The following is a 25,687-nucleotide window of genomic DNA, read 5'->3' as shown; positions in this document are numbered from 1 at the left end:
GGCAGATAAGAGGAATGGACTAGATCAGGCCTAGACAAAATACGGCCCACAGGCCGGATCTGGCCCACCAAGCCACCAGATCTGGCCCGCAGAGGCAGTGGGGAGCCCCAGGCAGGCTCCACAGCTTTCCCTGCAGCCCAGGGCTGCAGCGCTCTGTTTCTGTTTTAAAACTGGAGAGGTGGCCGGGGAGGGGGGGGGGGTGAGTTTTAGGAGCTGCTCCACCCCTAGCACATTCCCATTGACCGGTTTCTGGCAGAAACCACCCAATGGGAGCTGCTTGTTAGAATAATGCGCAGCTACGAAGAATCATGCCCCCTCTCCTGGGCTCAGTTATTCATGAAGCACATGGCCAGGCAGGTTCGCTGGCTGGAACATTTTAAGTCGGCAGGCAGGCAGGCTCGTTTGGCAGCTGGCAAGTAAATCTCTTGGCCACAGCCTGCTTCTGTCAGCCCAGCCCTTTCCTGCCCCAACTCTCTGCCCCCTCACTCAACACACCTAAACCCTCTGTCCCCCTCGTACACCTATACCCCCTTCCCGATCTGGCACCCAGTCTTCTGCCCTAGGTCACAACTGCCTGCTTCATCCCAGCTTCCTCCCAGACTCCAGTTTCCCTCCTGCATCCCAATCTCTTACCTCAAGCTCCCTTCTGTCCCAACCTCCATTCCAGACCCTGCATCTCCTCCATTAAAATCTTGGAGTGGCCCCCCATCAATTATTGCCCAGCTCTGGACTAGATCATGTCTAGAGGCCATTTGCAGCCCTATATCTGATTTCTAGGAGTAGGGCCCCATTGCATTAGGTGCTGTGTAAGAACATACAAAAAGTTCTTGCCCCAAAGGATTTAAGGGCTTGTATAAACTACAAAGGTCAACCCTCCAGAGGTATGTCTTCTTGCATTTGATTTAACGGTTCTAGTATAGACCCCCAAATCAAATACTGAGAGCAGCCCCTGCCAGTATCCTGTACTCCTCATTCTGTGAGGAGTACGGGATGCAAAGGGGAGTTTGTGCTCCCTTCAGCATCCTGCAATATAGATGCTATGGCAGCTCATTTTAAGGTAGGCTGAATCCAGCTATACATTTTGCATAGGTGGATGGCATATTTTAAGACCAGGCTAACAGTCTAAATGGTTTTGATTTTGGGAAACCAGAGGAAGATTCCCTTTCGATTGTCAGAAGCACAGAAAAAAATAGATGATATATTTACCAGCTTTGTTCAGTTAACAGTAACTGATAAGCAAGTGTGACGTGTGTAAATTCTAACTTTCCTTTCAGATTTCCAAATGCAGGAAAATCCTCATTGCTAAGCAAGATTTCTCATGCCAAACCTCAGATTGCAGATTACCCTTGTAAGTACAAACTGCGTTATTTTTTCACTGCTATAACATTACTTGAACATAAAGCCTCTCCTGTGGCTTGACTGAAAAACTTTTCTAAAAGAACTGAAGAATAGGAGCTGTCTACTGTTGCTGGGCTACAGATGTTATTACCTACAAAATGTCAGTCTCTTTGCCTTTATCTCAGTTCTTTCCCAACTCATAGAGATAGCAGTAAAGACATTGAGTTCCATTACTGTGGCTGTCTGTTCCTGTCACTTCTGTTTTCACATGAATATTCTGTGTTTTCACATGAAGTTCCGTGACCCTGTCATGCTTTAGACTTAGAAAGAGACCAGAACTACAGAGATTTGTTCTTGGTTGTTAGTTTTGAGAGCTCAGTATCCTAAGGGAAACGGTGGGGATGAAAAGCAAAAATGGAAGCAGTAACTGATGTATGCTCAACATGGTTGGGGGGGGGGGGTAAAAGCAATGAGGGAAAAATTGCTAGTATTGGCCTTATTTTCAACAGTAATCTTATTTTTCAAAAAAGGGATTGGTTGGTATTTATTAAGGTTCATATGTGTTACTGAGGATCAGAAAGAACTATAGTATAACTTCATGTCCTTATATAAACATAAAGGAAATGTTCTAAAGGAAGGCATGAGAGGAATTAGGTCCAATAGATAAGGAAATGCATGAAGATTTTAAAATTTTAAGCACTGTGTGTTGAAAGTGACTCTATTTTCTTCTGGTGTCTGTCCAGTCACAACAGTAAAACCTGAACTGGGAAAGATCATGTATCCAGATTACAAGCAGGTTGGTACTGAAAAGTAATTTAATTTGTTTGGATATTATGGCTAGTTACATTCATGTCACTACGGTCTTTCATCTTCTACATCTTAATCCTGAGTCATACTTTCAAACGTCTATTTTCTTAGCTTAAGGATATTACTGCAGTATTTTCTATGCCAATAATTATGGCATAAAAATGGTTCCTACTTCTGTTTTCCTTAACAGAAGGAACCAGGTTTCTGTGGTAGTAGATTAATTAATCACCTAAACGTTGTTTGCTTTCTTCTGTATCTTGTTTCACATTTAGCAAATGAGTTTCTCTAAATTATTTAATATAGTATTTAAAAAAAAAAAACGGAATTTGGCATGAAACAACACTGCAACTTTTTTTGTCATCAAAGCTAATTCAAAATGGTCATAGATTTCTATAACTAAGAAAACTCTGGCTTGAGAATTGCTCTATTTTATCTCCAAAACTTGAGTTAGCTGTGCAGTAACTTGGCATATGATTTCTGTTTCGTGATTAGGGGAAGCAGAAAAGTGGGCACATGATTTGAATGAAAATCATTCTGAGAATAAACTGAATTCCTTAAACAATAGAAGCATGTGAGTTTCATTTGTTTTTAATGCTGAAGTAATCATTTCACATGTTTCCAGCATTCATTCCCAGACAAAAACATTACTGATGTGACACAGATTTTGCACAGAGTTCACCTACAGTTAAAAAAAAACACCTTTGAATTACATAAAATAATTCAACCTTTGAATAATTGTCCTGGAAATATGAAGACCCACAGTTCTAAAATACAAGGGAGAATTTTTGTAATGTGTAGATTTTTGTAACAATTTAATAGGCAACTTAGGAAAAATACCCTTTATAAACCAGTGAACTAAGAGTTTCAGAGCAAGGTCATCATCTGAGTAACGAAACACCTTTGTGTGTTTAGTTTTTTGTATGTTACAGAAAACTATTACATTACATTGATTTCATGTCATTATCCTGTCAGTGCAGGAGGAAAAAATTACTGTGTGCACCTACTTCATATTTCCATCTCTCCAGTCTCTTTCCCTGGTCTTTAATTCTGTATTCTGATCTCAAATGTGTTAACTTCGGTTTGATGTGAAGGTCCCATTGTGCAATCCCAATTACTTCAGGGTTCTGTGCCTCTGGATTCTAATGCAGGATCAGGCCCCATGTTCATGTAGAACATTGACAGATTTTGCTTTTGCAAGTGTGAATCTTTGGTGTAAAAATTATGGAGACAGTATTTATGCTTGTCCTTCCATTATTAAAGATGTTCATCAAAGATTTCTGATGACTTAACCACAACAGCAAATTTCTCAGGTGTGAAAAGAAAGAGCTTTTTTTTTCCCCTTTCAAAAACAGAAAAAACCAAGACTCAGCAGTAGCACTTTATTCTTTGTTTAAATTGAATGTTACTACCATGAATTGAATGAGAACTTAAATATGGTACTTCTGTATCAGCTGTTTCTCTCTGGCAGCTGACATCAACACGTCACTGTTAAAGGGTTGGAAAAATTAAAATACATATTTTTAGTAATTAATCACTTCATGCCTCTTCAAAAATGATCTTTGTTAATATGAGCAAATATATAGCATGTCTATTTTGTTTCCTACTTTCAAAGTAGTTGATACAAATAGAATTAACTGATAAATTGCCCTTGACATTTCAACATATGAGTTTTTGGTATATTATTTTAGTGTCTAAGGTTCACAAGTAATGTGTCCTGTGAGGAGCAGAGAATTCCTGTGCACCCACCAACGCCTACTGACTTCATGAGGGTGAGGCGCACTATGCCAGGATCAAGAATTAAATGTCACCCCAGTGCCATGTGTAATTTCTTGGGTTTTTATTAAATAGTAGAATACTAAAGATTTATCTACAGTTTATTGTTTTTGTTTGTTTTGTTTGTTTGTTTGAGGAAATACAGGAAAAGCAAAGAATTTTGATTTTTCAGGTCAAACTGTTGCATTACATGAAAAATAAATTAAGGTTTTTGCTCCATGGTTGCTTCAGTTTTAAACGAAATTTGTTTTAGGGATGTGTCCCAGTCCCTGGAAGCAGCTCCTCACCTGTAGCCTACCGGGTACCCGCTCTGCAGTTTTTAAGCCAGCGCCCCTCGTGGACCAGTTCCCACCCACCACCCCACACTGTTGCCTCTGATGTAGAAGCAGCAGCGCAGGATGACAGGGGGCTCATTGGGGCTGGGAGCTCATTGTCTGACCACCCACCCTTTGGGGGGGGGAGGGAGACGGGCACTGAATAATCATGTAAGAATTTTAGTGGTTATACAATTATTGAAATGATTTCTAACACTTCTAATCTTAATACTTTTTTTGTTTGTTCATGGAAATTGTTAATTTATATATAGCTGGGAGATGGCGATTTTAAATGGGCAACTAAATATAGTTAGTTTTTAGTCCCTAGCTGTCAGCCGACGGTCAGGGCAGTGAGTCCCTTATGACCAGCTGAAGTTCTTTTAAATTGTGCTTGGTTCTGTTACAGCAACTGAAGGAGTCAGGTTAAAGCTTAAACAGTTACTATTTTATTGTTACAGGGTAAACTTAGTTGTTAAATGCTACTACTGTGTTACAGATAACATAGCCACTACAAAGGACAGGACAGAAATTACACTAATAAGTCACTTATAGGTACCATGCAACCCTTTTGGTTCTCTGAGCTCTTATTAAATGCATGCAAAATAGACACCTAGCAGGTATATATTCTCACCCCTGCGTTCCAGACTTGGCGTGGCCAGCGTCTTTCTCTCAATCCCTCGGGAAGAAGTAGGGCGAGGTTGGGCGTCCCACAGACCTCGGGAGACAATCAATAAGATAAGATAAGATAACGAGCCTTGTGGATAAGGGAGAAGTGGTGGATGTCATATACCTAGACTTTAGTAAGGCATTTGATACGGTCTCGCATGATATTCTTATTGATAAACTAGGCAAATATAACTTAGATAGGGCCACGATAAGGTGGGTGCATAATTGGCTGGATAACCGTAGTCAGAGAGTTGTTGTTAACGGTTCTAAATCCTGCTGGAAAGGGATAGCAAGTGGAGTTCCTCAAGGGTCTGTTTTGGGACCCGTACTGTTCAATATCTTCATCAATGATGTAGATATTGGGATAGAGAGTACGCTTATTAAGTTTGCAGATGATACCAAACTGGGTGGGGTTGCAACTTCTTTGGAGGATAGGGACATAATTCAAAATGACCTTAGCAAGTTAGAGAAATGGTCAGAGGTAAACAGGATGAGGTTTAATAAAGAGAAATGCAAAGTGCTCCACTTAGGAAGGAATAATCAGTTCCATACATACAAGATGGGAAGCGACTGTCTAGGAAGGAGCATGGCGGAAAGGGATCTAGGGGTCATAGTGGACCACAAGTTGAATATGAGTCAACAGTGTGATGCTGTTGCAAAAAAAGCAAATATGATTTTAGGTTGTATCAACAGGTGTGTTGTAAGCAAAACTCGTGAAGTCATTCTGCCGCTCTACTCTGCACTAGTTAGGCCTCAGCTGGAGTACTGTGTCCAGTTCTGGGCGCCACATTTCAAGAAAGATGTGGAGAAATTGGAAAGGGTACAGAGAAGAGCGACAAGAATGATTAAAGGTTTAGAGAACATGACCTATGAAGCCAGGCTTCATGAACTGGGCTTGTTTATTTTGGAAAAAAGAAGATTAAGGGGGGACATGATAGCGGTTTTCAAATATCTAAAAGGGTGTCACAAGGAGGAAGGAGAATATTTGTTCCTCTTGGTTTCTGAGGACAGGACAAGGAGTAATGGGCTTAAAGTGCAGCAGGGGAGGTTTAGATTGGACAATAGGAAAAAATTCCTAACTGTCAGGGTGGTCAAATATTGGAATAAATTGCCAAGGGAGGTGGTGGAATCTCCCTCTCTGGAGATATTTAAGAACAGGTTAGATAGACATCTGTCAGGGATGGTGTAGACGGAGCATGGTCCTGTCTTGAGGGCGGGGGGCTGGATTCGATGACCTCTCGAGGTCCCTTCCAGTCCTATTATTCTATGATTCTATGAATACCTGACAGCAGGAATAGATGATTGGAGCTCAAATGGGGTGGGCTGCTGAACCTCTTTTATACCCCTTGGGTCATGTAGGCTTCTTCCTGGTCTCAAGTGGCCAATTAGGAAAAATGGCTTTGAACACCAAGTTTCCCACGAAGGGTGCAAAGCATAATTTACACCTGGGAAAAATGCAGACAATGGGCACCTCTGGTATGTGATGGGCGAAGATTCCTCTCCTGGGACAGTGCAGGCCTGTCAATTACTGGTACTAGCCATCAGGGCGACGGGAGGCCCCGGGTCGTCAGCTAGCCCATTTACTGTCTGGTTTCTGTTTATGGTAGAGTCAGGGACAGGCAGCACACCTGCGTTCCCAGGGCATCAAAGGCTGACTGCCTTTCTCTTGCTCTCTGGCGGGGGGGGGACAAGATGGGGTTCGTGGAAAACCAAGATGGGGTTTGTGTCTGGCTACACTAGCATATTGTTATTTTTTAAAATAGTTTATGAAATGAACATTATAAAGCAAATAAATCTGGCAGGCCCAGATTTTCAGGGTATACAGACATTCATTTTATCTGCATAAATTTGGACTACCCTATCCTGGTTACTGAAAATCCCATAGAATATCTGTACATAATATTGGGAGAGTCATAGGGATGAATAGAGAAGAGCAAAAATTTACCCTTCCATGGACATGCACAATCCTCAGTAGGAATTGTGGACGCATCTAAAGGCAAAACTTGAATTGGCACATTAAATTGGCAACTTTAATAATTTAGAGAAGAAATCAAAACAAGATAACCTTTTGCTGCAAATAACATATGTTTTTAATCCTGCAAAGGAGCTAATCTGCCAGGAATTAGTAACTTACTTTCAATGGCACATCCTCTATCAAATGGATAACACCACATTCCCAGGGGTGACTTTTTTTCCTACAATGTCAGTTATCAGTTGCCAGCAAGAGCTTCTTATTTGCTTGTGTAAGTAACTTGGTTTAATTGATAGGGTGGAAACGTATAAAAGTAGGGTGCGGTAGTGCTATGCTAACAGCCCAAACTCCATCATACTGGAGAATAGCTTTTTCCTGTACAGTTACTTTCCATGGATTGTTTAGTGGATGTCGTTAACACTCTCTAGCCTTTGAATGTATTTCCATGTTTTTTTAGATGCAGAATCCTGAAGTGGGGTCTGGCATATTTAGCAAACACCTACTAGCCAGAGGCCAGTATAAAGGTGAATGTGGGTGGCAGTCCCCAGCAAGATATTGGGGCAACTTAATAGAAAACCTAGTCATCAGTTGCTGGGAAAGGTAAGAGTACAGGGATTCCTACCAGGTCCTGGCTCTGGACTCTTGTTAGATATTTGTCCTTTATATCAGCCTCTGGTTGGTAGGTGTCGGATATGTTTGAAGCCCTAGATTGCTGAGAATTAGTAAATGTATACAGCAGAACCCAGTTTGCCAGATCAGATCATCAAAAACCTGGGAAAACCAGAGAGTGGGAAAGTGCAGTGCTGCAACACCATCTAACAACCTCTGGAAAGATCACAGTAGGAATTGTGATGCATCTAAAGGCAAAATGTGAATTGGCACATTAAATTGGCAACTTTAATAATTTAGAGAAGAAATCAAAGCAAGATAGCTTTTTGTGGCAAATAACACGTTTTTAATCCTGAAAAGGAGCTAATCTGCCAGGAATTAGTAATTTATTTTCAATGGCACATCCTCTACCACATGGATAACACCACATTCCCAGGAATGACTTTTTTTTCTTGTACAATGTCAGTTATCAGATACCAGCAATCAAATTCTTATTTGCTTGTGTAAGTAACCTGGTTTAATTGATAGGGCGGAAACGTATAAAAGTAGAGTGCGGTAGTGCCATGCTAACAGCCCAAACTCCATCATACTGGAGAATAGTTGCTGGATCTGGTTAGCTGGTTGTCCCACGAACATGAAAAGCTGGGCAATGGAGGGTCAGATGAATGGGGTTCTATTGTAGATTGCTCAACCCCAGGAATGCTGCTTCAGGAGAACAGCCAAAATGTATATAGCCCTTTGCTAAGCAGACTCCTGATGACAGTGAGCTGGTTCTCCCCACTTGTGACAATTCTTAGGAATAAGTAGCTATAAAAGAAGATCCTAATAACATAGGCACTCCCAGAATACGTTTGTTTGTTCTTGTATGTGGTTATTTGAGGTGTTGATTTTTAAATTACTGTACCATTTTTCTCTGACAAATCTTCATTTAACTTCCTAGATCTCAGTAGCTGATCTCCCAGGTTTGATTGAAGGTGCACATGCAAACAGAGGAATGGGGCACAAATTCCTTAAGCACATCGAAAGAACCAAACAGCTTCTCTTTGTTGTAAGTAAATACTGTAATTTAAATAACCTGTTAATTTTAGTTTTTTATTCTATTTAGCTTTACATTTACTATCCTGTAAACATAAATTCCTAAGGTTTTATTGCAGCTGGCTTTCAGAGAGAATACTGTTCATAATTGTCATGTATTATTTTACTCTAGATTCTATTGTAAGCAGAATGTAAATATACCATTGATGGATGTTATGTTGATGAAGGCCATAGAGATACCTAAATAAATCAGCGGTTTTTATAAAGATTGCCTCTGACTCAATAGCAAGCAATGATTCCTAGCACAGCTCAGATGTTAGGTAGCCGTTGTGCAACAAGATCCCCTTAAAAGAGACCAAAAAGCCATTCTTAGACTTGAGATATTCTGAAAAATGGTAGTGTTTGAGTGGTGGGGTGTGGGTTTTTAAAATCATGCATTTTCTATAACACTAATTCATTTTAGGTTGATGTCTCTGGATTTCGGCTATCTTCAAAAACTCGATTCAGAACAGCTTTTGAAACTATATTGCTTCTAACACAGGTAACGTCCCTTTAAAAGTTGTCTCTAATACTGTGTAGATGTGAAGAAAGAAAAGTTAACATGTTTAAGATGACTTTAGTAGATTACAGGCAGTCCCCGGGTTACGTACAAGATAGGGACTGTAGGTCTGTTCTTAAGTTGAATTTGTATGTAAGTCGGAACTGGTGTCCAGATTCAGCCGCTGCTGAAACTAACCAGCGGCTGACTACAGGAAGCCCGAGGCAGAGTTTCTCTGCCTCAGGTGTCCTGGAATCAGCCGCTGATCAGTTTCAACAGCAGCTGAATCTGGACGCCTGGGACAGAGGAGCTGGGGCGCTGCCGGGTAGGTCCCCGCAGTGCCGCACCTCGGCGCTACTGGACCAACCCAGCAGCACCCCAGCTGCTCTGCCCCACGCGTCCTGATTCAGCCGCTGCTGAAACTGACCAGCAGCGGCTGAATCAGGACGCCTGGGGCAGAGCAGCTGGGGTGCTGCCAGGTTGGTCCAGTAGCGCCGAGGAGCGGCGCTGCGGGACCAACCGGCAGCGCCCCAGCTGCTCTACCACAGGCGTCCGCGAGAAAAGCCAGGTCTGCTGGGGGGGGAGGGTGCACTAGCTGCGCATCCCCCCTCCCCCCCAGCAGACCAGGGAGACGCGGACGGCGGGACAGAGACGCACCGCGGTTCCGCCACCCGCATCCTCCGCGGCTTTGCTCCGTGTCTCCCTGGTCTGCTGGGGAGGGGAGCTGGGGGAGGGAGACACGGAGCAAAGCCGCGGAGGACCCAGGCAGCGGGACCGCGGCGCATCTGGGCGGTCCCGCCGCCCGCATCCTCCGCGGCTTTGCTCTGCGACTCCCTGGTCTGTTGGGGGGCAGCTGGGCCCCTCCTCCCCCCCAGAAGACGAGGGAGACGCGGAGCAGCTTTTCTTGCCCTGGAGGACGCGGGCGGCGGGACCGCCCAGACGTGCCGCGGTCCCGCCGCCCGCGTCCTCCAGGGCGAGAAAAGCTCCATTCGTAAGTATGGATCCGATATAAGTCGGATCCGCGTAACCTGGGGACTGCCTGTAAATTATAGATAGAGGATCCAGTGTGGTTGATTGCTAGTAAAAAGAATTAATCTTAAAAGGCTTGGAACTTTCTAGATTTATTTAAGGCAGATGACAGAATTTTAGACAGTTGTTTCCTCATTAATTTTTGCTGCATTGGTAAGGAGATGCTCCTGAAGATCAAGCTATCTGCTAAATCCCTGGCTTGAGCTCTATCCAAACCATGAAGTAACTGAAGTAAATGTATGTGACCAATATAGTGCCATAGTGCAGATTCTTCCTACATCAACTGGAAGGAGGCTTTCCATTGACATAGTTAGTCCACCTTTCTAAGAGGTGGCATCTAGGTCAACAAAATAATTCTTTTGTTGACCAAGCTGCACCTACGCCATGGACTAGGTCAGCCTAACTATGATGCACTGGATGTGAAACCTTTTTTCACAGCCCTGAATGATGTAACTAGGTCGATCTCTAATTTTTAAGAGTAGACACAGCCTGAGACTCAGGAGTTTAATGAGATACCAGTCTTCAACTTTGCAAAATCCCATTGCCTTCTGGGAGCCATATGCAGAGTCTTAAGGCCTATCCTGCATTCTTCAATTATCCCCACTTTATTAAAATAGCCAGCAGCGGCTATATATATATTTTTTTAGATGGAGTTGAGTTTTCAATCACTTTCACTAACCCCTGTTTTCTGTGTCTTCTAATATTTTTTTTCCTGTTTCATCTTATTCTAGTGTCCAATGATTCACTGTTGGGGATGATAGTTTGATATAAGAACTCCTGTGATTATATGTCATGACACTTAAGAGTCATAATCTGTCCAATTTCATATCCTAAAAATGTTGTTGCTTAAAGCTTTGTCTCAGAAGAGGTTGAGTCTTCATAGCACAATTGGCTTGTTATAACTAGAATGTTACCCCCTAACTCCACTCCTTTACTCACATACATCTAGCTCAAATTAAGTGGTGCTTAAGCTCAAAATAACTACTTTATCAGGGGGGTAGGTTGAAGCTCTACTGATGTTGGGAAAAGACTTAATTGGGCCTAAGCACCAGGATCAAAAGGGCCCTAAGCTCAGGATCTCCACCTATACCATGTCTTTATCACCAGCTATAAGTCAAATATGAAGGACACTACAGGGTACCTGGTCTAACAAATACCAGCTTTAGTCAATACTCTGCCAAAACTAATAGAACTGGCAAACAAAATAGAAAATCCAGTTGTCAAAAACAAAGCAGTGGCATGAAGCCAGAACCCAAAATACAGGTAACAAAACTGGGCCAGTACAATGAGGAAGGGATCATCCCACCATGCTCTTGATGATCAGAGACAAGGTAGAAAGATGCCACAAGAACAGGAGGCATATTAAGAGGGAACTCAGGATAGCAGGTCACTCGTAGCTCTCAGACAGGCAGTGGAGGGGGCAGTTGATTGTCTTCTCTTTTTGACTTGTCATGTGTAGAATGTGAACAAGGAAGGCAAATGACAAGCTTGTGAGTATGCCTCAAGAATCTGACTTCCTTAGCCCTAGACCTAGATAAAAATATACTCTGTGCCTGTTACCATTACTGGGTGTGGGAAACTGGGTAACTCCACCACTTGAGAGTCAGTCATTCAGTGTCTGTGTCTCTCTCTTGCTTTCTCTCTCTAATCCCTCCATAATAGGCAAGCAACCAGGCCCCTGCCTCTGGTGGCCTATTGAGCCGACAGCATTTCTTAACTGCCTGAAGGGGTCACAGTCAAGCTGCTGCTCCAGCCCTGCAGAATTGCAGAGAGCCCTTGCCCCTTATGCCCAGCGACAAGAGGGCTTATATTAGGCTCAGGAGATCCCACTTTTCTTGCCCTTTCTTTTCCCACCTTTCCTGAGTATAATGACAGAGGGGCTGACAACAGCCTCAGAGGAAAAATCAAAATGGTGGGTGGGCGCAAAAACTCTGATGCCCCTTCTCCAATAGTGATGCTTGAGCTAATAATGCAGGAGGGGATACAACCCATCAATTACAGCAATTCACCCAATTACTCTAACTCCAATGGGCTGTGTCTACATGGTGCAGCAGCAGCATACACTGTTGGATGTGCATTCTAATGTACACTCATGTGTTTCACACTTTCTGGCCTGTGTAGACCATGCTGGGCCAAAAAGCATGCAACATATTGGTGTGCATTAGAATTCATGCCTGAACAGTGTATACCACTATACCGCAAGGACAAGCCCAGTTTAGAAGGTAAGTAGGCTAGCTTGAGTGCAATAATTTAAGTATACCAAGTCAAGCTGTGAAGATAAGTCTTGAGAGGTTTCTGACCAGTAACTTCAGGAAATAAGTAGATGTGTCTATGTGATAATATAGATGTGACTAAAAAGAACAAATCTGTCATTCCCCCTTGCAAAAGAAAGAATTGCAGTTGTACAGGCTGCATATGTACAATAAATGCATTTAAATGACATTCTCAATGATAAATACTACTTCTGTTAAGCAGAGTGAATTCATCAGCCTTGAGCACATTGGTAGATTTCAGTGCTGTAATAAATACTAATTCTTCAGACAGTTACACAAATGAAAGAGGAAAACATAAAACCAGAAAAAATGTTTTGAAGTTCAAACAAAAGCAAACTCACTTTGTTTTAAGGAGCTGGAGTTATATAAAGAAGAGCTTCGGACAAAGCCTGCACTTCTTGCTGTTAATAAAATGGATTTGCCTAATGCACAAAATAGCTTGAATGAACTTATGAAACAACTACAGAATCCTCAAGGTAAACTCATCTAATGCATAGTAGCCTCTTATTTATAATAAATAGATTATATTTTGTAAATATTTATAGACGTATATATTACTTGATGATATGCTGAACTACAGGCAGTCCCTGGGTTATGTACAAGATAGGGACTGTAGGTTTGTTCTTAAGTTGAATTTTTATGCAAGTCGGAACTGGTGTCCAGATTCAGCCACTGTTGAAACTGACCAGCGGCTGACTACAGGAAGCCCGAGCAGAGCTGCTCTGCCCCGGGCTTCCTGGAATCAGCCGCTGATCAGTTTCAACAGCTGCTGACTTGGGGATGCCTGGGGCAGAGCAGCTGGGGTGCTGCCGGGTTGGTCCAGTAGCGCCGAGGAGCGGCGCTGCTGGACCAACCCGGCAGCGCCCCAGCTACTCTACCCCAGGCATCAGCGAGAAAAGCCTGGTCTGCTGGGGGGGCGCAGGCATTCCTCGCCACGGAGGACGCGGGCGGTCCCGCCGCCCCTGTCCTCTGCGGCAAGAAAAGCCGCTCCGCGTCTCCCTGGTTTGCTGAGGGTTCCCCGTCCCCCCCACAGCAGACCCCAGAGACGCGGAGCAAAGCCACGGAGGATGCGGGCGGCGGGACTGGCCCCGACGCCCACGTTCTCCGTGGCTTTGCTCTGCGTCTCCCGGGTCTGCTAGGGGGCCCCGCCCAGCAGACCAGGGAGACGCGGAGCGGCTTTTCTCGCCATGGCTTTGATCCGCGTCTCCCTGGTCTGCTCGGGGGTTCCCTCAGCAGCCCGGGGAGATGCGGAGCGGCTTTTCTCGGCGCGGAGGACGCGGGCGGCGGGACCGCGGCGCGTCTGGGCGGTCCTGCCGCCTGTGTCCTCCGCACCGAGAAAAGCCCCGTTTGTATGTAGGGATCCAACGTAAGTCAGATCCACGTAAGTCGGGGACTGCCTGTATACAATAAGCAGAGATGGTATTCATTTTTACCTGAAATTTATTTAGAAAGTTTGAGGCCTCCCGCTTTCCTCTTTTTTGGCTGATTGCTCTTTGCAGTACACATTTCTAAACTCTAGGATCCTGACTGACGTAAGTAAGAACTCTCAAGTTTCACAAAAGGGTGGGTATACACTACACAATTTATATGAAAACTTCATTTATAAAAGGTCAATAATTGTAAAGTGCGATTCTGGTGGCTGGAGGGGTTAGATTGGGATTGATCAATCAGGGCAAACAGCAGAGCAGATAATTCCTAAAATTGGTGCTTATTCTAATAATTAGATTCAACAAGCCAGCATCTTACCCAGAATCCAAAAACAATATTCAGTTAAAACAATCCAGCCATAGGCTGCCACCCAGACACCCAAGTCAGATATGGTGAGGATTACTGAAAATGTCAGCATAAATTTTTACCAGTACCAAAAGATCAGACACATTTCTCATTAGTCCAATTACTATTTCAAATCTTACCCAAGTACATGCTTTGAAAAAAGAGTGATTATGGTTAAAAGATCATTATGCATACAGATGTGAGTAAATTTCTTATGTAAACTTCATTATAAAGATGGTGAGCTGTTGAGTGGCCGAATATTCTTTCAAAATCAGTTCCATAGGTTATAATTCAATTAGCTATCCATGTAGAGTCTCTCTAAATTTTCATGAGAAATAGCAGGGTAATACAAACTGGTGTTAGAGAACTCAGTCTAGTGACTCAAGCTTAAGCAAGTCTGAGATGAAAACATCAGGCCCTAGAGTTCTTTCTAAAACAGCTTCTACAATACTTTGTTTACTCAGAAGCCAAAAACATAGTTCCCTTAAAGGAAGTCAGTCTTTGCTTCCACCTAGACAACCAAGTCAGTATGATGACTATTAAAATATTGTTCATCATATGAAAAGTTCTACCAATCCCAAAGGATTGAACATATTAGCTGTCAGATCAATGAATACCAGTTCTTGCCCAAATAAATGCTTACAGCCAATTCTTACTAACTGAACTAAGATTTATTAAAAAAGAAAAAGTATTGCTTAAGAGATTATTATACAGACATGGATAGAGTTCTGAGGTCAGTTTCAGAGTAAAGCTGGTGAGCTGCTGAGTTGCAAAGAGTACTTTCAGAATTAGTCCAAAGATTCAGTCTGATGTTCAATATCTGGGTGACCCAGAATAAAGCTGGAGACCTCAGTCTCATAGCTCTGGCTTCCCCGGATGAAGCATAAGCAGATTTGTGATGATGGGATCATGTCCCAAAAACCCTGAATACATTTTTCCAAACAGCTTCATAACTATGTGCAGTCCTTGGGTGAACAGTAGTGTCTTTGACGTAACCTCCTGTTTCTTAAACATCACTGATAATTAGCAACATTGATTAAAGTAAGGCAATTGCCTATTTCCCACCGTTTGTACATGGTTTGCTTCAAAGAGAAATCAAGGCAGAGATATCACTATATTTAAACGAGTTAGTCTGTATAGCATAAACTTAAAAAACAACAAATGGTCTGGTAGCACTTTATAGACTAACAGAACATGTAAATGGTGGTATTAGTTTTCGTGAGCACAGCCCACTTCTTCAAATGTGGGTAAACTCTGGTCATCTGAGGAAGTGGACTGTGCCCACGAAAGCTCATGATACCATCTACACTATATTTAGAGTTCATTAAAATGTTAGTATCTCCTTTTGATTGCTGAATTAACAGTATACAGTGATAGAGGTTAACGATGTAATCAAATAGTTCCTAACTATATATGTAAACACAAACATCTATTAATATATTTCTAAAGATTGACTCTGGACCTTTTAGCCTGCTAATTTTGTAGCCCTTTCTGGCTCTGTGTCACAATAGGCTATTAGTTGCTTTAATGAGCATGAGGCCATCCAAAGATACATCCATAGTTTACTAAAAACTTCAAAGAGAAGTATGGACAAAGCTATTTCATCCAAGTTTCAGCTAAATGTTAATATTCCCGTTTGAATTGTGAATCATATAGAACATAGTAACTGATGGGACATAAGGATGCTATATTATATTGATTACATGATTAGTTGATGAGGGCTGCTCTGCAGAGCCGCAGTGGGGGTTGCACCGGGAGCTGGCTCAAGTTGGGACTGAGCAGTGGGACCCACCCACGCTGCAGCTGTGCATTTGAAATGTAGTAAAAGCTGCTGAGCTCTTACTACACTTAAAATGCAGAGTCGCAGCATCCTGGACCAGCGCAAGTCGGGACTGTTCAGTCCCAGCTCGCACTTGGTCCAGCAGCCTATTCGCAGCAGCCAGCCCTGTCTGCCGGCAACAGGTACTGCTTGGCGGCAGCAGTCCCTGTCCCCAGGGTGCCAGCTCCCCGCTAATAGAGGCAGCAGGGATGGGGGCAGGCAACACCACAAAGACAGTGCTTGGGGGGAACTGTCTTTTAAGCCGGCTCTCACCAGCTCCTGTCCCCCTCCACCCTTGCTGCCTTTCATAGAGGCAGCGGGAGGGGGGAGAGAGCAAGTAGTCTATACTCCACTGTTTATGGGGTAGTGGACTACTTGATAACATCCCTAATAGGATGAAAAGCTTATCATCTGCAAACTAACCTGGCTATGCTGCCAACATCTAACAAAGATATAGGTAAACATACACGTATAGTTGCAGTCTTCTGACTCTTAAATGATAAAAGTTTACATTTCAGAGTTCTAGTGTCTCTAACAATGCTTTATTAGCTCGCAATAAGGAATGGCCCTAATTACCACTTTCATGTTTTTCTAATGTCTTTAAAAATTGAATTTGAATCTCACATCCTGCTAGTTGCTTAACACTTTCTTGCTCAGTATCACATACTGGCTCCACTGATGTCCATGGTGAAACTCCCATGGACCTCAGTTAGGCCAAGATTTCATCCTAAATCTTTTCAATATGAGATCATAAATTTGTCCAGTCAGCTGTTGTCTCAGTACTATAAAGCCCACTACACAAGTTAGCTCACTTGGGACATACGTAGTGGGCAAAAGTACTATAGGTTGAAACTCTCTTCACCAGGATGGTCTGGCAACATCCGTGGTCCAGCATGGACCATTGAATCCCAGTGGAGGGCCAGTGGCAAGAGTCCCTCAGCAAGCTGATAGTGGTGCCATCCAGCACGTGACAGCAAGTCTGCCCAGTGGGGTTGGGAGAGACACGTGGTTGCCTGGCGGGTCCCGGAGCCACGGCAACGATGGCTGCCCAGTGGGTTCATCATAGCAGCAGGACCAGCAAAAGGTGGGGCATTGGCTAGGAGGCCTGCGGGTTGGGCCGTAGGGGGAGGCTGGGAGCAGGGGGTCCAGAAATTACCTTCCCTGGTCCAGCAAAATCTCTCATCCAGGACCAGTCAGGCCTGAGGGTGCCAGACGAGGGAGGTCCAACCTATAGTAAATTCACAATTGTGATAATTCTGAGTTGACAAGCAGATGTTGGAAATTGAATAAATCTTATTAGATCATCTAATTAATTATTTAAAGTAAAGATTAAAGCTAGTCTGTTCCTACATTTTAGGGATCATATTCTAGGGTTGAATAATAGTGTCCGATGGTTTTGGTGTTAGAATAGGCAAAAATCTCAGGACAACAAGACAAGCTGAGATCCTCATCCCATGTCCAGTCCTTTTAGGCTGGAGCAGAGTTGGGCAAGATACAGCCTGTGGACCAGATACAGCCTGCCAAGCTTTATAATCTGGCCTGCATTCTGCTCTTGTGGCAGGGAGCAGCACCACTTAAAGCGGTTGGCTGCTCCCTGTGGCTCTCTACACTGCAGGAAGTGGGGAGGCTTCACACACTGGCCCCATCACCAGTAAAATCTCTCAGCTCTCATTGGCTGGAAACTGGAAAGATTTTGCTAGGGGCAGAGGTAACACTTGAAGCCTCTCCCCCTTCCTCTTCCAATGCAAAGAGCCACATGAAACAGAGTAATCTAGGGCTGCTGGCAGGCAGGGAAGCCTGCCTGAGAATGCTGCTGGCTACTTAGGTAAGTGCCTCCCTGCCAGAGCCTGCTTCTGGCACCCCATTCCCTCCCAGGCCCTGCACTCCTCTTCCAGGCTAGACTCTTCTCAACCCTTAGCCAGCCTGGATCCCACACACTAATGCCTGCCCCATGTCACTCCCCCCTCCTTCACCTAACTCCCTCTCAGACCCCTGAGCCTCTCCTGCACCCCAACCCGTTAACCCAAGTGCCCTTCTATACCCAACCTCAATCCCGGATCCCACACCAACTCCATAGAAAAGTGCAGCCCTTGACCACTTTCCGATATCTTGGAGTGGTGTCCCTTCCATCAAAAATTAGTGTTCACCCTTAGACTGGAGGAACAGCCTGGAAAATGCCTTAAAGCCCTGGTTCCAGGTGGGGAAGAATTCCACAAGCATATTAGAAGAGAGTAAGGTTGTCTGAGGGCCACTTTCCAGACCCTGACATGGAGGAGTCATCAGGAATGGTGCTGAAGAGATTCTGGGCAACCTGAGGGAGGCTGTTGTATTTGCGGTAGACCCCCACAACTGTCTGAATTATAGAAGAATTGCTCTAGCATCAGAATTGAGGAAGGAACGCTCACACACAAGTTCTGTGCCTTCTCTGAGAGGTGCAGGCCGTAATCTCAATTTCTGAGTGCAAGAGAATTATAATACAAAAATAAAACTGCTATTGCAAGTATTTCTGTTCTGAAACGGTCTCTTTGAAATCATTAAAATAAATTTTGAAAGACTGCAAATTTAGTCCCAGTATAAAAGGATATTATGGTATTTTATTTTCTAAAATACAACTAAAGTCCCAATTAGGCAAATTTTTATCAGCACCTTATGGTATTGTAAAATATTGTGTAGTAACTATAAATATGTTCCATTTCAGACTCTTTACATTTAGTGGAGAAAGAGATGCTTCCACAGAGTACCATAGACTTTAAAGATATTATCCCGGTGTCGGCACATACAGGAGAAGGAATAGAGGAGCTAAAAACCTGCATAAGAAAATCATTAGATGAAGAAGCAGAGAAGGAGAAAGAAGAATATCAGAAAGAGAAACTTCGTATTTTACAGACTTCAGAAGTATAACATAATTAAAGGAGATAATCAGTTTTTGGATATTTACTCACTGTTTGTGGACATCTGAGTGGATGCTAAATGTGTGGTTTTCTCAAGAACACAGTCCTCGTGAGATTGAACTTGACTTCATAGTTCTGACTCTATTCTACTATCAATTGAACCTTCTTATTTCGAAAGCAAATCTGGAATCCTGTCTTTCACACATTACAAGAAATGGGACACAATAAGGAAATTGTTGTTTAGCTGTGTGAAATGAATAGTATTCTTCAGTTATTTAGTACGTTTTCTAAAACAAATATGTAATTTCTTCATATGGGGGGGGTAGGTATTGTTTATTACTTACCTACACGCACTAAAGCTATAAAGGAAAGTGCTTGAAATTGGGATTTTGCTTGGGAATATACTGTTTTACATGCTCAGTCTATTATCATAAGGAACACGGTAAATTGTGAAATGCTTTTTTCTTAACTTTTAGCTTTAAAAGACTAGTGTAGGACAAAGGTTCCCAGCCTGTTATCTGTGGACCCCTGGTGGAACTCCCTGCACCTGGAATGTTTAAAAATAAGGATTGTGGGCCCAATCTTCACTTCTTCTTTTTTTCTCTCCCCTCAGGGAGGTTTAATAGATCGAAAAGGGGTCCATATGCTCAAATAGGTTGGGAACCACTGGTGTAGGATAACAGCTATGCTTATGTGGCCATCAACAAACTGGCCAATTTGTGGTTTCCTGTTTTTAATCACTTAGACCATCTGCTTTGTTTAACCAATTTCAGCTGCCAAAAGTACTCTCAGTGATAGATGGATTTTATCTTTTTTGAAGGTTTTTCAACAAACATGAAATGAAGCTATAAGTATTTGGGTCTTTTATTTTTGCTCTAGGCTTCCCTTTTTTTCTCCTACTGCACAGATTCTCTGTGGCCTCTGGGTGTAGGAGAGTTAAGGAACTTTTTATACTTTGATTCTATGCTTTGACTACCACTCTAGTTGAGTGGGGAGCAGCTGTGGTGATGTTCTAAACTCAGCCACCTGGTAAAAATTGAAGGGCCTGACTGTTGTGTTTCTGTAGGAGCTGGGTAGCCTGTCAGTATATCAGTTGGAGATTCTGCACTAGGGAAAACTTTTGAGTATGTAGCTGTGAAAAGATACGGTCTCGCATGATATTCTTATTGATAAACTAGGCAAATATAACTTAGATAGGGCCACGATAAGGTGGGTGCATAATTGGCTGGATAACCGTAGTCAGAGAGTTGTTGTTAACGGTTCTAAATCCTGCTGGAAAGGGATAACAAGTGGAGTTCCTCAAGGGTCTGTTTTGGGACCCGTACTGTTCAATATCTTCATCAATGATGTAGATATTGGGATAGAGAGTACTCTTATTAAGTTTGCAGATGATACCAAACTGGGTGGGGTTGCAACTTCTTTGGAGGATAGGGACATAATTCAAAATGACCTTAGCAAGTTAGAGAAATGGTCAGAGGTAAACAGGATGAGGTTTAATAAAGAGAAATGCAAAGTGCTCCACTTAGGAAGGAACAATCAGTTCCATACATACAAGATGGGAAGCGACTGTCTAGGAAGGAGCATGGCAGAAAGGGATCTAGGGGTCATAGTGGACCACAAGTTGAATATGAGTCAACAGTGTGATGCTGTTGCAAAAAAAGCAAATATGATTCTAGGTTGTATCAACAGGTGTGTTGTAAGCAAAACTCGTGAAGTCATTCTGCCGCTCTACTCTGCACTAGTTAGGCCTCAGCTGGAGTACTGTGTCCAGTTCTGGGCGCCACATTTCAAGAAAGATGTGGAGAAATTGGAAAGGGTACAGAGAAGAGCGACAAGAATGATTAAAGGTCTAGAGAACATGACCTATGAAGCCAGGCTTCATGAACTGGGCTTGTTTAGTTTGGAAAAAAGAAGATTAAGGGGGGACATGATAGCGGTTTTCAAATATCTAAAAGGGTGTCACAAGGAGGAAGGCGAAAATTTGTTCCTCTTGGTTTCTGAGGACAGGACAAGGAGTAATGGGCTTAAAGTGCAGCAGGGGAGGTTTAGATTGGACATTAGGAAAAAATTCCTAACTGTCAGGGTGGTCAAATATTGGAATAAATTGCCAAGGGAGGTGGTGGAATCTCCCTCTCTGGAGATATTTAAGAACAGGTTAGATAGACATCTGTCAGGGATGGTGTAGACGGAGCTTGATCCTGCCTTGAGGGCGGGGGGCTGGACTCGATGACCTCTCGAGGTCCCTTCCAGTCCTATTATTCTATGATTCTATGATTCTATGACTTTCTAATGTTTGGGGGCTACGGTTTTGTGGAGCAGAGAATCTGTCCTGCACTTTGCAGTTATTCAGGAAGCAGTCAGGATTTACTGCTGAAGTGTCCTCACAGGTCTCTGGCTCCGTTGATGATGAAAACCAAAAGGCTGCTTGTGCTCAGTGACGTGTGCTGTGTCGACCTGTGCACTTAGTCTCCACAGTAGACCCCAAGAGAGCCCCCAAAGACCACAAACCAGATAAGGATCGAAGGTGCCCGGCCAGGTTTATTGTTAAGCAAAGTACAGTAATAGTTGTCAGTAGACTCTACTGAACCACTGCACATATGTACCCTGTAACAATGGACTGACTCAATCAGTGGGAAATTTCCCCTGCCCCCTTGGTCATACAAAGACTGTCCCCCCCCCCAAACATCACTTTATATACTGGTACAAACAAATCACCCATCACTACTGATGTATCAGATTGCCATCCTCTGCCTTTGTCAGGTTACCACTCTCTGACACTACTTAGATACCACCCATGACCCTGTACCTCGTGGTCATGATTATCTCTGTCCATCATGCTATCGTTTTAGATCCTTTCCTGAACGTGGGTCTGTATCTGTGAGGAGTGGGTACCAAGGTCTTTTTTAATGTGTTAGTGATACCATGTGCTTTATGACCAGTACCAGTTATTGTTCTGCAGTCTGTACCTAGTACCAATTAGTGTTTTGTGCACTCAGCCCTTTCCTGCCAAGTTCTGTGAGTAGGGGCCTGCCTCTTGCTCACAGCTTAGCTTTACTCTGTTAGCCATGTTTTGTCCATTGTTAGCTGGACAGCAGAACAGGCCTCTGATACACGGACTTTTGTTTTATGGTTTCATCTTACTATATTGCCTGCTCACAGAAGTAGAGGAAAGCTTGGGACCTAGGATGATAATCTACTCCTCTGAAAAGGAAGATAAAGTAAAATGACCAAGATCACACAAGTACTTGCTCCACATTCCTGCTCTTAATTGTGAAACATACTTTTTCTCCTTTTACTTAGATGTCCAGTCTGCCCACTTTTAAGCAGAGTGAGCATCCTGCTTGGAAAAAATACTGTGCATGTATGAGGGGAATTAGCTTAGTACTCAAAACCTGGAAAAATAACTTGTACTCCTTCATTGTACAATGTCATCCATTTCAAATATCCATTACCATGTTTCCAAAGGCAAAATTAATACTTTATATTGATTTATAGAATATTTTACTAGTATATAAATGTAAACAATTACTGGGAAGAAAACCTTAATTCCTCACTGTTATAAAATTCTTTTATAGTCTGATAAACTTCATTAATTACATTTCTTCATTATTGGAGTAGGCTAATGTTTTCAACAGGAGCAGAACACAATGCAGCACAGACTCATTACACTTCACTGCAGGATACAGAATACTCTTTTTACAAGCCGACCTTACAAGCTTATTCAGACATGACAGTCTACTTGTGGAACTCCTTTCCAGAGGATGTTGTGAAGACCAGGACTTTAACAAGGTCAAAAAAATAAGTAGATAAATTCATGGAGGCTAGCCACTGATGGACAATCAACCAGCATAGGCAGGAATAGTGTCCCTACCCTCTGTTTGTCAGAAGCTGAGAATATGCAATGGGATGGATCACATGATGATTCCCTGTTCTGTTCATTCCCTCTGGGGTACCTGGCATTGACCATTGTCAGAAGACAGGATCTTGGGCTAGATGGACCTTTGGTCTGTTCATATCTTCTTACTAGAAGATCTGCCTGATTCTTGGTTTTGTTTTTTCATTTAAATCATTGTTCTGGAGGAGGCTGAGGATGAAGGGATCAGTATGCAGGCTACTCTGGAAAGAGAAGACAACCCCAGCCCTCTTTCACCATAGCAGGATGGGGCCAAGTAAAAAGTGCCTCTCCATTGCCAATGCAGTTGCTGTGGGCACTGTTGGGGGTGGGGGGACATTTCCTCTGCCTAGGGCACAGACAGACACACAAAGAGACAAACTCTCTGAAATATATAGTAGATAGTGGTCCCTTTCTCCCCCCTGCCCCTTCCTGGCACAATGGAGTTCTAGCTATCCCAGTCCCCATCTCTGGCCCCTCGCTGTCCCTCTGATCATTCTACAGAATAACTGTTCCTCCTACAAGGTCCTTCCTTTTCTGTTTTATGAAATACATTCAAATTCCAGGCACATCCCATTATCCTCACACAACCAAATCCTTACCTTGCTTTGTTATGATAGGAGGAAGCTGCATATCAAATGTGGTCCTCACTGTTACTGTTTAGGAGTTCTTGAGCAGATGGACTTGGACAGATAGACAGATGCACATTTCTAAAACATTGTAAGATGACTGGGTACCATACAAGGGTGTGAACAATGGCCATTCAAAGCCATATTCTCATCAGCCATTTGGACCTTATTTATGTCATACAGTGGGATGTGGCTGAGACCTTTAACATACACCCACAAAATCCAGTTACTTATTTAGTCACTGAGGAGGGAGCTGAAAGGAGAGCACACACATTGAGCATATGATCCATGTAATTCAACTAACTAGCATTTATAGGATCTCTCATTTTAAGTAAAGGTTAATAATGTAACATCCAGGGGCTACGTCTACACTGGCACGTTCTCACACAAACTCTTTTGCGGAAGACTTCTGCAAAAAGTCTTCCAAAAGAGAGCGTCTACACTGGCATGTGCTTTTGCGCAAGATCATCCATGCCAGTGTAGATGCTCTCTTGCGCAAGAAAGAGCTGATGGCCATTTTAACCATAAGGCTTTCTTGCACAAGAAATTCATGTTGCCTGTCTACACTGGCCTCTTGCGCAAGAACAGTTGCGCAAAAGGGCTTATTCCTGAGCAGGAGCATCAGAGTTCTGGCGCAAGAAGCCCTGATTTCATACATTAGAACATCAGTTTACTTGTGCAAGAACACGCGGCAGCCAGTGTAGACAGGCAGCAAGTTTTTGCACAAGAGCATCCGCTTTTGCACAAGATTGCGCCAGTGTAGAGACAGCCCCATTGTTTTATTGAACTCACTAAGGAAGGGGAAAAAGAATATATCTTCTCTGGGTTTTCATTAACATTTTCAAACAAAGAACTCACGAGTTTCCTGGTATCACTTCATCTCAATATTAGTTCAGTTGTTACTTATAAGTGCTGTATATAAGAAATTAAAGCAGAAGCTGTAATTCATTTCTCAATTTAAGTGCCTAAAGACTTTTTCCATCCTGGTGGCATGAGAAGTGGTAGTTTCCCCTGGAAGTGTGGTCAGCCCATCATTTTTCCTTTCATCTTAAAGAAGGGAAGAGACCCTTGGGATAGCAGGTTTAGGAAGGGGATACTTGAGGGAATGTCTGTGCTACTAGGGCTACACAGGTAGAGCTATGCTGCCAGAACCTGAACTGTAGAGGCAGCCAACAGTGACTGAAGGGGTTTTCTGTCAATGCAGGAATGAATACACCTCTACGAGCAATGGTCACCAGCTTGATGGAAGCATTTTTCCACTGATTAAGTTGTATCTGTATTGGGAGTTAGTTTGGTATGGTTATGTTACTCAATGTATTTTTCACACTCCTGAGCAAGGTAGCTATGTGGACCTGAATTGTAAGTGTAGACCAGGCCTGAGATATAGCAGACCAATACATTAGAAGATCAAGATTTTTTTAATCCATCCCTGTTGCAATTCTTGTTTCACATTTCAAAACTTTGGAAACAGTCCAACAGTAACCTTCCCTTGTTTTTTCTTTTATTCCCAAACTAGATTTACCTGGTGTTGCTCGGGTCCTTACCTCCATTTTTGTTTTTCTTCATTTAAGTCATTGCTCTGGGGTACAGTTGGGGATGAAAGGTTCAGAATGCAACCTGCCCCAGGAAGAGAGGACTATCCCAGCCCCTCCCAGCTGTCCCCATTCTGGCCCCTTGCTGCTCCCTTGTGGTCATCACACAGTATAATTGTCCCTGCTAGCAGTGCCCTTCCTTTCCATTTTATTAGAAACAGTCACATTCCAGGTAAACCCCATTGTCCTGGCACAATCAAACCCTTACCTTGCTTTATGCTATAAGAGGAAGCTGCATACCAAATTTGATGGTCCTAGCTGTTACAGTTTAGGGAGAAATTCTTGAACAGACTGAGAGACACACAAACTCTCTCAAATATATAGTAGATTTAGGTACAAGTGTGGGTGTGTGTATTCACTTGAAAAAATAAACTTCCCTTTCTTTGAAACCTGGAAGGGGTAAGGATTCTTCAGCCCATACAAGACACCACCTTGCTCCCTTGCTTCTGCATTTCTTCTCCCATCTCATCTCCAGCATGTAGACTTACTGAGCCTGCCCCATGCAAACATAAGTGGATTACAAATGACTCTGAGCCCTCGTTGGACCTATTCCAAAACCAAACAAAAAACCCACTATCCTGGATAACCGTGAGCAACTCACGTCAGCTCCTCATGCCTCAGTTTCTCCATCTCTAAAATTGGGATAACAGTTCCCAATACTGTTCTGTAAAATGCTTGAAATTCAGTGATGGTAGAAATTGGGTATTATGTATTAATATTATACAATGCTCAGAAAA

At 43.0% G+C, this 25,687-nt stretch overlaps 1 protein-coding gene across 1 annotated transcript in view; it reads left to right on the top strand.

Moving 5' to 3' along the window:
* GTPBP10 (GTP binding protein 10) overlaps nt 1-19,688 on the top strand; it is a 29,881-nt gene extending 10,193 nt beyond the window's left edge. Inside the window, exons 5-10 of the mRNA XM_075922400.2 lie at nt 1,275-1,348; nt 2,082-2,134; nt 8,420-8,527; nt 8,978-9,055; nt 12,707-12,830; nt 18,645-19,688. Of these exons, the coding sequence (XP_075778515.2) occupies nt 1,275-1,348; nt 2,082-2,134; nt 8,420-8,527; nt 8,978-9,055; nt 12,707-12,830; nt 18,645-18,847 (640 nt within the window). The 3' untranslated portion in view covers nt 18,848-19,688. The remainder of the gene's footprint in view (nt 1-1,274; nt 1,349-2,081; nt 2,135-8,419; nt 8,528-8,977; nt 9,056-12,706; nt 12,831-18,644) is intronic.
* Nucleotides 19,689-25,687: the final 5,999 nt, after the last annotated feature.

The sequence above is a fragment of the Pelodiscus sinensis genome, chromosome 2 (genome assembly GCF_052426305.1).
Source record: "Pelodiscus sinensis isolate ZL-2025 chromosome 2, ASM5242630v1, whole genome shotgun sequence".
In the NCBI taxonomy this organism is placed as follows: domain Eukaryota; kingdom Metazoa; phylum Chordata; order Testudines; family Trionychidae; genus Pelodiscus; species Pelodiscus sinensis.
The sequence above is the reverse complement of the archived record's forward strand: the minus strand, read 5'-3'. Positions and strand labels throughout refer to the sequence as shown.